The 13257-nt window shown below is 46.7% G+C and overlaps 2 protein-coding genes across 4 annotated transcripts in view; one reads left to right on the top strand and one right to left on the bottom strand.

The window, feature by feature from the left end:
* Positions 1–13257, bottom strand: part of PSKH1 (protein serine kinase H1) — a 33387-nt gene that overhangs the window by 4253 nt on the left and 15877 nt on the right. The window contains exon 3 of one of the 3 annotated variants that reach the window (XM_030863600.2): positions 3341–3410. The exons of the other annotated variants lie outside the window; for them this stretch is intronic. Within the exon in view, the coding sequence (XP_030719460.1) occupies positions 3341–3410 (70 nt within the window). The remainder of the gene's footprint in view (positions 1–3340; positions 3411–13257) is intronic. 3 annotated transcript variants of the gene reach the window in all.
* Positions 7748–8189, top strand: LOC115856921 (small ribosomal subunit protein eS12-like). Its single transcript, XM_060289099.1, has one exon. The coding sequence runs from the start codon at positions 7757–7759 to the stop codon at positions 8153–8155; it is 399 nt and encodes a 132-aa protein (XP_060145082.1). The 5' UTR covers positions 7748–7756; the 3' UTR covers positions 8156–8189.

Below are 13257 nucleotides of genomic sequence, written 5' to 3'. Positions count from 1 at the left end.
CCACCTGAACACAAAGAGCCATTGTGAGGGGCCAGCCAATCTAGACCACAGACACACTGTGGCCCCTGTCACTCATTTGAGAAATGGAGAGACGCAGGCATAATGGGGCCACTGATGGACAAAGCAAACCTAGAGCTGGAACAGGTCATGGGAATTCCTGTGCTTGTGCTGCACTGCGGCTTTTATGGTCTCCAAGAAAAGGAGAAATCACTGGGGAACACACTGCAGCTCAGCCTAGCCTGTTGGTGGGACAGCTCCAAGACAGAGCTGCCAGCCCAGGCCAGCCAAACAGGGCTGGGACATGGATTCTGCCCCTGGCCCTTGGTCCAGTCAAGCCAGAAGAGAGGCAACTCCTCTGCAAATGACAGAATAAAAAGTGGCAAACCTGGACTCACAAGTCAGGAACCTGAACACGGATGGATCGGAGGCATCCCCACTTCATAACCATACCCAGCCAAACAAACCAAGGCCCCCTGCAGCTCCAAACCAGTCCAGTGCAGTCTCAGATGGGCCTCCCACTAGACACGCACTGTGGGCTTAAGCATCTCCACCTCCAGAGTGACACAGGCTCACACCAGCTGTCAACCCCTGCTGCTTGTTGCCATGATCGCCAAAGTGAGCCGGATTGATCTGCCCCTCCTCCTCCCCCAGGCGCTCGCCTCTCCAATTACCTGGTACAGGCAGCAGTGTGAGGAATGCTGATGGGCTCATTAGTCTGAGGGCCTGCCCACCCTCTTTGGCAGGCCCCAGCTCTCCCCATCTTTGAAGAACTGTGCGCAGGTGGGTCCCCTAAGACAATGTGACTCGAGCTGTCCTGACATGAGAACCGGGCTGTGCAATGGCACCCAGCCTAACCCTCACACACTGAGGGACCTGCAGCGGGAAGTCAAACAGGACAAACACGGGAAGGTGGTCCTCGAGCCAGCCCACTGACAGCGGGGCAGGGGCTTATGTTGACCTCCAGAATAGTGGCCCCTTGGAGGTCTCCAACAGGGCTCACAAAGGAGAAGCAAGGCCTTCCACACTCACCCATGGCCACACTTCTGGCCAAGTCCAATTCAGCACCTCCTGAAAAAGCGATCAGGACCTCCCTGGTGGCACAGTGGTTTACATTCCGTGCTCCCAATGCAAGGGGCCCGGGTTCGACCCCTGGTCAGGAAACTAGATCCCACATGCATGCCGCAACTAACAGTTCACATGCCACAACTAAGGAGCCCACGTGTCGCAACTAAGGAGCCAGCAAGCCACAACTAAGAAGCCGGCAAGATGCAACTAAAGAGCCCTCAAGCAGCAACTAAGGCACCCTCGAGCTGCAACTAAGGAGCCCGCCTGCTGCAACTAAGGAGCCCACGAGCCGCAAATAAGGAGCCCACCTGCCACAACTAAGACCCAGCACAACCAAATAAAAAAGAAAAAGAAAGCGATCAACACATGCAGACCAACCCACCTGCTTCCCCAACATGCTCAGGCTTCTGGAGCCACATGAGTATGTCTGGCAGCCTCTGACTGACTGGCCAGGTAACATTCTGTTCCTCATATGCAGCCAAGTGAGGAAAAGAAAAATGGGAAATTCCCTGGCAGTCCAGTGGTTAGGATTCCACTCTTCCACTGCAGGGGGCACGGGTTTGACCCCTGGTCGGGGAACTAAGATCCCACATGCCGCACAGTGGAGCCAAAAGAAAGAAAAAGAAAAATGGGCATGAGGAAAAAGGAAAATGATAAACTGTCATGCTCTTCAGTTTCCACAGCTCTAACTGCCAGCTGTGGGTAAAGGAGAGATATACTTTTGCCTCAGTATACTTGGGGCCAGATCAGGGACACATGTAAGCCTCAGGTGGGTGGCAGAAGGGACAGGCCCCAGGTACCACCTGGCCAGTCTCCTAGAGGCTTCCACCCATTTCTGGGCTGGCAAAGAGCATGGGGCATGAAAGGGAATATCAAAATGTCAGTCGGCCTTGCCTCCAGACACTCAGGCCTCCGTGAGACCTGAGTGTGCAGAGGACAGCTGCAATACTCAGGGTGACAGCCCGCACCCTCCTGTCCAGAAGTCAGTCTTTCATGAGCTGTGTGGGTGAGGGGTCCTGCCCCAAGAGGAGGACAAGAAGAGGCTGTAGGAGGAAGGGTATCACCTCCACCCTGTTTCTGACCATCGAGCTGGCCGCCCTTCTGCCTACCCTGTAACCCCCAGAGTCCTTGCAGTTCAGATACCTACTCCTGATGCTGTAACAGCAGAGAAACCAATAGGGTAGAAGAAGGATCTCCCCCATGAGTACTTCCTAACCAACTTCACCCTCCTCATCGCTCTGCTTCTGTGAGACCAGTCACTCCTGGTGACACTCAGCAGCTGAATCCAACTCTCCCTTCAGAGGGAGGCACCAGACCAGAAAGGGTTTGCCACTCCAGCTCAGAGGACACACTTCCTCCCGTCCCAGTCTCATTCACTTGCTCTAGCTCTAATGTCACAAGGGCCTGGCAAGAATGTTACCCAAGCTACTTCCATGGTCCTGCCTTGAGCCCCAGGGCTAAGGGAACAAGGGCTGGAACCAGCTCTCGAGGCCTAGGCTGCAGAGGGAGGAGGAAGCTGCTTCCTTCCAGTAGCAAACCCAGCTCACGGGGCATACCCTAGACTCCCTCTGGTAAGCAGGTCTGACGGCTCTCAAGTAAGGGGAGAAAAAGGCCTAGCGTCTCTTTGGGCTGGAAGCCCAGTGACTTGTGATCTAGGTCTACCGTCTTGGCTGACCGTAGAGAAATCACAGCCTCCTCACTTTTAATATGAAGGAGCTGAATGCAATGAATTCTAAGTCTCTTCCAGTTTATAAAGTCCTGGGTTGTAAGAAGATGGCTCCCCATCTTTTTTTCCCACTTGGCTGCATGTGAGGAAGAGAAGCAGAGCATCTAACGTTTAAGCTGACTTGATGTCTTGACCTTTATGGGTTCTCTTCCAGCCCATGATGACACTGGGGAAGGTTCCCTGGCAGAGAAGGAAGCCCAGGCAAAGAGATGCTAGGGGAAGAAGGGGGAGAAAGAAGCCTGGGCTTTGCTCCCATGACTCAGTTCTTCCCTCAACCTTGTCTCAACATGTGTCTTCAGATCCAGCATTCCCATGTTCAAAGTCCTCCTTCCTGTACTGACATGGGCCTGAATGAGAGCAGAGAGAAGGGCACAGAGGATATTCTGGGAAATGGAGCTTCAGGTTTACTCAGGAGAGCAGAACTATTAGTGTGATAAGAACAGCACACTCTGATGTTAACCATGAGGAAAAGTGTTTTGAAAAAATCAGCACAATTAGACACTGTGGGGCTGTAGAGCCAGCATCTCCTCCTCTGGTCAAGACACTCACCATCCTGGTGTCTGGACTTCCAGAACAGACAGTATCCAACACGCTGAGACCACGCTGTGGGTGGGGGGACCTGAGCAGCAGAAAAGAGAAAGATGTTGAGGGAGAGAGGCTGACAGGAGAAAAAGGAGGAAGATAATAGAGGTTTAAACAGAGGCAGAGGAGCTTCCCTGGTGGCGCAGTGGTTAAGAATTCGCCTGCCAATGCAGGGGACACGGGTTCGAGCCCTGGTCCGGGAAGATCCCACATGCTGCGGAGCAACTAAGCCTGTGCACCACAACTACTGAGCCTGCGGTCTAGAGCCCACGAGCCACAACTACTGAGCCCACGTGCTGCAACTACTGAGCCTGCGCACTAGAGCCCGCATGCCGCAACTACTGAAGACTGCATGCCTCAAGGCCATGCTCCGCAACAAGAGAAGCTGCCGAAATGAGAAGCCCACGCACTGCAATGCAGAGTAGCCCCTAAAAAAAAAAAAAAAAAAAAGAGTAGCCCCTGCTCGACACAACTAAAGAAAGACCGCGCACAGCAACGAAGACCCAACGCAGCCAAATATAAATAAATAAATAAATTTATATATATATAAAAAAGAGGCAGAGAATCTCAAAGATAAAAATAAAATGAGAAAAGGCATGACAACTTAAAGGATGGTAAAGCTGTGTTCTAAAACTTGAGATGGGGACTACCCTGGCAGTCCAGTGGTTAAGACTCTGTGCTTCCAATGCAGGGGGTGTGGGTTCAATCCCTGGTCTAAGATCCCACATGCTGTGCGGTGCGGCCAAGAAAATATTTTAAATTATTAGAGAAATGCAAATCAAAACTACAAGGAGGTATCACCTCACACCAGTCAGAATGGGCATCATCAGAAAATCTACAAACAACAAATGCTGGAGAGGGTGTGGAGAAAAGGGAACCCTCTTGCACTGCTGGTGGGAATGTGAATTGGTACAGCCACTATGGAGAACAGTATGGAGGTTCCTTAAAAAACTACAAATAGAACTACCATATGACCCAGCAATCCCACTACTGGGCATATACCCTGAGAAAACCATAATTCAAAAAGACACATGCACCCCAATGTTCACTGCAGCACTATTTACAATAGCCAGGACATGGAAGCAACCTAAATGTCCACTGACAGATGAATGGATAAAGAAGATGTTGCACATATACACAATGGAATATTACTCAGCCATAAAAAGATACGAAATTGAGTTATGTGTAGTGAGGTGGATGGACCTAGAGTCTGTCATACAGAGTGAAGTTAAGTCAAAAAGAGAAAAACAAATACCTTATGCTAACACATATATATGGAAGGTAAAAAAAAATTGTTCTGATGAACCCAGGGGCAGGACAGAAATAAAGACACAGACGTAGAGAATGGACTTGAGGACACGGAGCGGGAAAGGGTAAGGTGGGACGAAGTGAGAGAGTAGCATTGACATATATACACTATCAAATGTAAAACAGGTAGCTAGTGGGAAGCAGCTGCATGGCACAGGGAGATCAGCTCTGTGCTTTGCAGCCACCTAGAGGGATGGGATAAGGAGGGTGGGAGGGAGACGCAAGAGGGAGGGGATATGGGGATATATGTATATGTACAGCTGATTCAGTTTGTTATAAAGCAGAAACTAACACACCATTGTAAAGCAATTATACACCAATAAAGATGCTAAAAAAAAAAAAAGATTACTCTACCCGGCAAGGATCTCATTCAGATTTGATGGAGAAATCAAAAGCTCTACAGACAAGCAAAAGCTAAGAGAATTCAGCACCACAAAACCAGCTCTACAACAAATGCTAAAGGAACTTCTCTAAGTGGGAAACACAAGAGGAGAAAAGACCTACAAAAACAAACCCATAACAATTAAGAAAATGGTAATAGGAACATACATATCAATAATTACCTTAAACATGAATGGATTAAATGCTCCAACTAAAAGACACAGGCTTGCTGAATGGATACAAAAACAAGACCCATCTATACGCTGTCTGCAAGAGACCCACTTCAGACCTAGGGACACATACAGACTGAAAGTGAGGGGATGGAAAAAGATATTCCATGCAAATGGAAATCAAAAGAAAGCTGGAGTAGCAATACTCATATCAGATAAAACAGACTTTAAAATAAAGAATGTTACAAGAGACAAGGAAGGACACTATATAATGATCAAGGGACCAATCCAAGAAGAGGATATAACAATTATAAACATATGTGTACCCAACACAGGAGCACCTCAATACATAAGGCAACTGCTAACAGCTCTAAAAGAGGAAATCGACAGTAATACAATAATAGTGGGGGACTTTAACACCTCATTTACACCAATGGACAGATCATCCAGACAGAAAATTAATAAGGAAACACAAACTTTAAATGACGCAACAGACCAGATAGATTTAATTGATATTTATAGGACATTCCATCCAAAAACAGCAGATTACACTTTCTTCTCAAGTGCACACGGAACAAGCTCCAGGAGAGATCACATCTTGGGTCACAAATCAAGCCTTGGTAAATTTAAGAAAACGGAAATCATATCAAGCATCTTTTCTGACCAAAACACTAGGAGATTAGAAATCAATTACAGGGAAAAAAACGTAAAAAGCACAAACACATGGAGGCTAAACAATACGTTACTAAATAACCAAGAGATCACTGAAGAAATCAAAGAGGAAATCAAAAAATACCTAGAGACAAATGACAATGAGAACACGATGATCCAAAACCTATGGGATGCAGCAAAAGCAGTTCTAAGAGGGAAGTTTATAGCAATACAAGCCTACCTCAAGAAACAAGAAAAATCTCAAATAAACAATCTAACCTTACACCTAAAGGAACTAGAGAAAAAAGAACAAACAAAATCCAAAGTTAGTAGAAGGAAAGAAATCATAAAGATCAGAGCAGAAATAAATGAAATAGAAACAAAGAAAACAAGAGCAAAGATCAATAAAACGAAAAGCTGGTTCTTTGAAAAGATAAACTAAATTGATAAACCTTTAGCCAGATTCATCAAGAAAAAGAGGGAGAGGACTCAAATCAATAAAATTAGAAATGAAAAAGGAGAAGTTACAATGGACACTGCAGAAATACAAAGCATCCTAAGAGACTACTAGAAGCAACTCTATGCCAAGAAAATGGATAACCTGGAAGAAATGGACAAATTCTTAGAAAGGTATAACCTTCCAAGACTGAACCAGGAAGAAATAGAAAATACGAACAGACCAATCACAAGCAGTGAAATTGAAACTGTGATTAAAAATCTTCCAACAAACAAAAGTCTAGGATCAGACTGCTTCACAGGTGAATTCTATCAAACATTTAGAGAAGAGCTAACACCCATCCTTCTCAAACTCTTCCAAAAAATTGCAGAGGAAGGAACACTCCCAAACTTATTCTATGAGGCCACCATCACCCTGATACCAAAACCAGACAAAGATACTACATAAGAAGAAAATTACAGACCAGTATCACTGACGAATATAGATGCAAAAATCCTCAACAGAATACTAGCAAACAGAATCCAACAACACATTAAAAGGATCAAACACCATGATCAAGTGGGATTTATCCCAGGGATGCAAGGATTCTTCAATATATGCAAATCAACCAATGTGATACACCATATTAACAAACTGAAGGATAAAAACCATATGATCATCTCAATAGATGCAGAAAAAGCTTTTGAAAAAATTCAACAAATTATGATAAAAACTCTCCAGAAAGTGGGCATAGAGGGCACCTACCTCAACATAATAAAGGCCATATACGACAAACCCACAGCAAACATCATTCTCAATGGTGAAAGACTGAAAGCACTTCCTCTAAGATCCGAAACAAGACAAGGATGTCCACTCTCGCCACTATTATTCAACATAGTTTTGGAAATCCTAGCCTCAGCAACCAGAGAAGAAAAAGAAATAAAAGAAATACAAATTGGAAAAGAAGTAAAATTGTCACTGTTTGCAGATGACATGATACTATACATAGAGAATCCTAAAGATGCCACCAGAAAACTACTAGAGCTAATCAATGAATTTGGTAAAGTTGCAGGATACAAAATTAATGCAGAAATCTCTTGCATTCCTATACACTAAGAACAAAAGATCAGAAAGAGAAATTAAGGAAACACTCCCATTCACCACTGCAACAAAAAGAATAAAATACCTAGTAATAAACCTACCTAAGGAGGTAAAAGACCTATACTCAGAAAACTATAAGACACTGATGAAAGAAATCAAAGATGACACAAACAGATAGAGAGATATACTATGTTCTTGGATTGGAAGAATCAATATTGTGAAGATGACTATACTGCCCTGCTGCCGCGGAGCCAGGCGGAGGCGGCGGTGCAGGCACGGGTGCACTCTAGATTCGGCTCCACCCGTAACCCACTGCCATGGCCGTAACCCACCGCCATGGCCGAGGAAGGCATTGCTTCTGAGGGTGTAATGGACGTTAATACTGCTCTGCAAGAGGTGCTTAAGACCGCCCTCATCTACGATGGCCTAGCACGTGGAATTCGCGAAGCTGCCAAAGCCTTAGACAAGCGCCAAGCCCATCTCTGTGTGCTTGCGTCCAACTGTGATGAGCCTATGTATGTCAAGTTGGTGGAGGCCCTTTGTGCTGAGCACCAAATCAACCTGATTAAGGTTGATGACAACAAGAAACTAGGGGAATGGGTAGGCCTCTGTAAAACTGACAGAGAGGGAAAACCCCGTAAAGTGGTTGGCTGCAGCTGTGTGGTGGTTAAGGACTATGGCAAAGAGTCTCAGGCCAAGGATATCATCGAGGAGTACTTCAAATGCAAGAAATGATCAAATAAAAAAACTGGGCTCTTGTTCCTCAAAAAAAAAAAAAAAAGACTACACTACCCAAAGCAATCTACAGATTCAATGCAATCCCTATCAAATTACCAGTGGCATTTTTTACAGAACTAGAACAAAATATCTTAAAATTTGTAATGGAGACACAAAAGGCCCCAAATAGCCAAAGGAGTCTTGAGGGAAAAAAACGGAGCTGGAGGAATCAGACTCCCTGACTTCAGACTATACTACAAAGCTACAGTAAAGAAGACAATATGGTACTGGCACAAAAACAGAAATATAGATCAATGGAACAGGATAGAAAGCCCAGAGATAAACCCACACACCTATGGTCAACTAATCTATGACAAAGGAGGCAAGGATATACAATGGAGAAAAGACAGTCTTTTACAATAAGTGGTGCTGGGAGAACTGGACAGCTACATGTAAAAGAATGAAATTAGAACACTCCCTAACACCATACACAAAATAAACTCAAAATGGATTAGAGACCTAAATGTAAGACCAGACACTATAAAACTCTTAGAGGAAAACATAGGAAGAAAACTCTTTGACATAAATCACAGCAAGATCTTTTTTGATCCACCTCCCACAGTAATGGAAATAAAAACAAAAATAAATAAATGGGACCTAATGAAACTTAAAAGCTTTTGCAAAGCGAAGGAAACTACAATCAAGATGAAAAGACAGGGCTTCCTTGGTGGCGCAGCGGTTAAGAATCCGCCTGCCAATGCAGGGGACATGGGTTCGAGCTCTAGTCCGGGAAGATCCACATGCCACGGAGCAACTAAGCCCGTGTGCCACAACTACTGAGCCTGCGCTCTAGAGCCTGCGTGCCACAACAACTGAAGCCCGCATGCCTAGAGTCCATGCTCCGCAACAAGAGAAGCCACCGCAATGAGAAGTCCCCGCTCACTGCAGTTAGAGAAAGCCTGCGTGTAGCAATGAAGACCCAACACAGCCAAAAATAAATTAAATAATTTTTTTAAAGTTGAGAAAAGACAAAAAGACAACACTCAGAATGGCAGAAAATATTTGCAAATGAGAAACAGACAAAGGATTAAACTCCAAAATATATAAATAGCTCATGCAGCTCAATATTTAAAAAACAAACAACCCAATCAAAAAATGGGCAGAAGACCTAAATAGACATTTCTCCAAAGAAGACATACAGATGGCCAAGAAGCACATGAAAAGCTGCTCAACATCACTAATTATTAGAGAAATGCAAATCAAAACTACAATGAGGTATCACCTCACACCAGTCAGAATGGGCATCATCAGAAAATCTACAAACAACAAATGCTGGAGAGGGTGTGGAGAAATCAGAACCCTCTTGCACTGTTGGTAGGAATGTAAATTGATACAGCCACTATGGAGAAGAGTATGGAGGTTCCTTAAAAAACTAAAAATAGAATTACCATATGACCCAGCAATCCCACTACTGGGCATATACCCTGTCTTCAAAAAGACACATGCACCCCAATGTTCACTACAGCACTATTACAATAGCCAGGTCATGGAAGCAACCTAAATGCCCATCGACAGACAAATGGATAAAGAAGATGTGGTACATAGATACAATGGAATATTCAGCCATAAAAGGAACGAAATTGGGTTATTTGTAGAGACGCAGATGGATCTACAGACTGTCACACAGAGTGAAGCAAGCCAGAAAGAGAAAGACAAATATCGTATATTAACGCATATATGTGGAAGCTAGAAAAATGGTACAGATGAACCGGTTTGCAGGGCAGAAACAGAGACAGAGATGCAGAGAACAAATGTACATACACCAACGGGGGAAAGTGGTGGGGGGTTAGTGGTGTTGGGATGAATTGGGAGATTGGGATTGACATATATACACTAATATGTATAAAACAGATAACTAATAAGAACCTATGGTATAAAAAATAAATAAAATTAAATTTTAAAAAAACCCAAGAACAAAAAAACAATGTCCTGGAACAGCCCTAGAAGGTTCTGGATTTCAGAGCTAGCTACATAATGGTCTCTTCTATCTCCACTCAAGGGTTCTGCTGAAGTGAGGTGATTTCCAGGGCCTAACCTGGCTTTTTTTTTTTTTTTTTTTAACTTCTTCCCATTCTAATTTCTGAGGCAGTTTGGATCCCTGGTGGCTGTCAGCATGTCACCCCTACTGTGGCCTCTGTCCCCAGAGGCTTGTGTCCCTGGAACCCTGGGTACAAAGGACTCGGCTCAGGGCAGGCACTAGGTCTACATGGGTTGGCAGGATGAGCGAAGAGACGAAGGTGACTCAGTCTCCTGCTCCAGGCTGGCCGGGCCATGCTGCAGCAAAGCTCAGGTCTGGGCACCACACTCGCACTGGGAGACAGAGAAACCTACGAGGAAGGAGAGTCTGGAGAGGCACAGCCGGGGGGTGTGGTTGGATCAGGTCACCTTTAACCACCTCAGTGGGGGCAGGCAGGGGATGAGCGTGGGAGGTCATAAGCAGATTTAAAGAGGTCAGAATGTGGGAGAAACAAGAGGCCCAGCAGGTCCCAGAGGAACTTAAGGGCCTAGAAGCAACAGGGCCTGTGAAAGGGCAGAGCTATTGAGGCAGACAATGGGAAGAGCAGGAGAGGGAGGGGATGGATAGGGCACCAGAAGCTGCTCTGAACGCAACCCACAATATACCCCTTTGTTGGAGGAGACCTCAGCAGGGCGGTGGGAAACAGCAGTAATGAAAGGACCTTGGGATAACGAGATGCTGTGGGTGGTCGGAGCAAGGTGTTTTGGCAAAAATGCTAAATGCAACAATGTGGGGAGATGGGCAAGTTTCTGCCACCACAGGAGGTGAGTGTGTAACCAGGGCAACAACAGCAGAGGGCTGCCAAGAGGATGGGGCTCCAGGGAGCCAAGCAGCAGCCCAGAGGTGGCACATGAGCCCCTATCCACATTGGCCATGGGAACACGAGGCAATTAAAGGCATCCAGCAGAATCCAAGCACGAGCCCAGAAATACACCACCTGCCTCCTTGCATTCCGCTCTGCTGCCCACACACGTCCAGTCACCAGCTCTCCCACATCCCCCGTGCAGTCCACCCCATGGCTCTGGGGCAAGGTCTTATCCCTGCTCACCTGGCCGCTCCGTCAGAGCATATGAAGCAGGCTGCATGAGCAGCCCCCACAGGCGCAGGTGCCCTTCACGTGGAGAGCACCAGAACACACCACATGCCCTGCACTTCATTTTACTCTCAACAACCCAGGGTAGAATGGCAAGTGTCAGAGTCACTTTTGGAAGTGGCAAACAGCTGGGATGGGAATGTAAATGTCAGCTCTGGCTCTGGGCGCTCATCCTACTGCAGGGCTATCAGAACTACCACATGGTGTAACTCACAGTCCCTGAGCAAGTGCCCCTTGGCCCAAGTTGATGGATGGTCAGCCTGCAGCCCAGAGACCTACCCCTGGAAAGCCACCTCCCACCAACACAATCCCCCAGGAAGTGGCAGATCGGTCCTGCAGGTGAGCTTCGTCTCCCACCAGGATTCTGTCCTCCGCCTGGCAGCACTCACTCTCCTGAACAAGGCTCTGTGAGAACCTTTGCCCAAGCCCACCTGTTCCTGGTGCAGTCACCTGGGCTCGCCCACAGCTCAGAGACTGCCCAAGCAGAGGAGGGTGACAATTAAAAGTTGCTAAACGTGGCAGACAGCAAAGCTGCTGACGGCATCACTCTGTCATCATTCCCACAAGAGCCTCTTCATCCATCCTGCCTCTAGGAATAGAACTCTTGACAAAAGCAATAACGTTAGGCCCACAACGTCGCATTTCATGTCAGGTGAATCACAGAATCTCCAAGTTGGCGGGACCATAACAGTCCTCTCGTACGGTCTACAGATGGTGACTCACCTTCTGTGTCACTCCTTTAGAAGCAGCTGCTCCAGGCCTCCCATGACAGGAAGCTCCCTCTTTCAAGGTGACTCTCCTTGTCTTCAAACTGCTCTCACACTCACACAGGCCTTCCTCACATCTGGCCAACATGTATCTCCCGATCACTTCCAACATGACCCTAGCTTGGCCCTCGCCACTCCAGCACCTCCAGTCACTGGATAAAAATTCAGATTTCTCCTCTCAAAATCACCTGTCACAGGCTTTCCTTTCCAGAACTCTCTCCTCTTCCAAGATTCCTACATTTGCTTATATGCAGGTCTGGCCAACCACCCCCTAAGTGCATCTCCAGCAGGCTCCCCACTTCTTCCTGGAGCCCAGCCCCAGAAGAGAACACTCCCAGCCAGCAGGAGCAGCCTAGTCTACCTGACAGTCACTTCTGGGTCCTTGCCCAGGGCCTCACCTGCAACCACTGGTGCTTCCCTCAAGAGAAGCAGGAGAAAGTATTGGGAGCATATGTACTGATACACATGCTGTCCTCAAGAACCTTACAGGCTGGGGAGGGAAAAGATGTCCACAGATGACAGCCTGGGAAAGTGCTGAAACAAAGACTCCAGCAACACGCTGAGGCATATGTGTCAGGGAAAGTAGACTGTAGGCATGGGAAGGCCAAGAACTCTGAAGCCAAGATGGCCTGGATTCAAATCCCAAGCCTGCCACCCTCTGTGAGACCCTGGACAAGCTACTTAACCTCACTAGCCTCAGTTTACTAATCTATAAAATGAGGGGATTATACTCACTGACAAGATTATTGTAGAGATTAGACATGCTGGGTGTAGAACCCTCAGACCTGTGCCTGGTACTCAGTAGGCTACACAATGGCAATGGTTGGCATGATTCTTAATGGAAGCAATCTTTGAATTGGATGATTGAGAGCCAGTCAAATTTCTTAGGCTGACACTGAGAATAGAGGGAAAATCCTGAGCAAAAGCATAGTGTGGAGTGAAAGGAGCAAACATCTCGGGTCCATGGTGTGTAGGGAATGGGGTGGAGCGTGGGGCCAGGGCTGGGGGCTAGAGTGTCTAGAGTGTCAGCATTGTGGGGCAGGTGCTGAAGAAGGCCCCACTTGTGTGCATCCCTCCACTGCTGGGTCCCATGTGGGGATGTCAAAGCAGGACTCTACGTACTCTCCGGGGCAGAGGGCAGCTTGGGGTCTTTTCTCAATCTGCCTCGTGAGATGATGCTCCT

The sequence above is a fragment of the Globicephala melas genome, chromosome 19, assembly GCF_963455315.2.
Source record: "Globicephala melas chromosome 19, mGloMel1.2, whole genome shotgun sequence".
Taxonomy (NCBI): domain Eukaryota; kingdom Metazoa; phylum Chordata; class Mammalia; order Artiodactyla; family Delphinidae; genus Globicephala; species Globicephala melas.
Note: the sequence above shows the minus strand (reverse complement) of the source record. Positions and strands in the feature narration are given on the sequence as shown.

Bases quoted from the DNA above. Each gene is read 5' to 3' on its own strand.
- LOC115856921 (XM_060289099.1), top strand. From the start codon at position 7,757: ATGGCCGAGGAAGGCATTGCTTCTGAGGGTGTAATGGACGTTAATACT.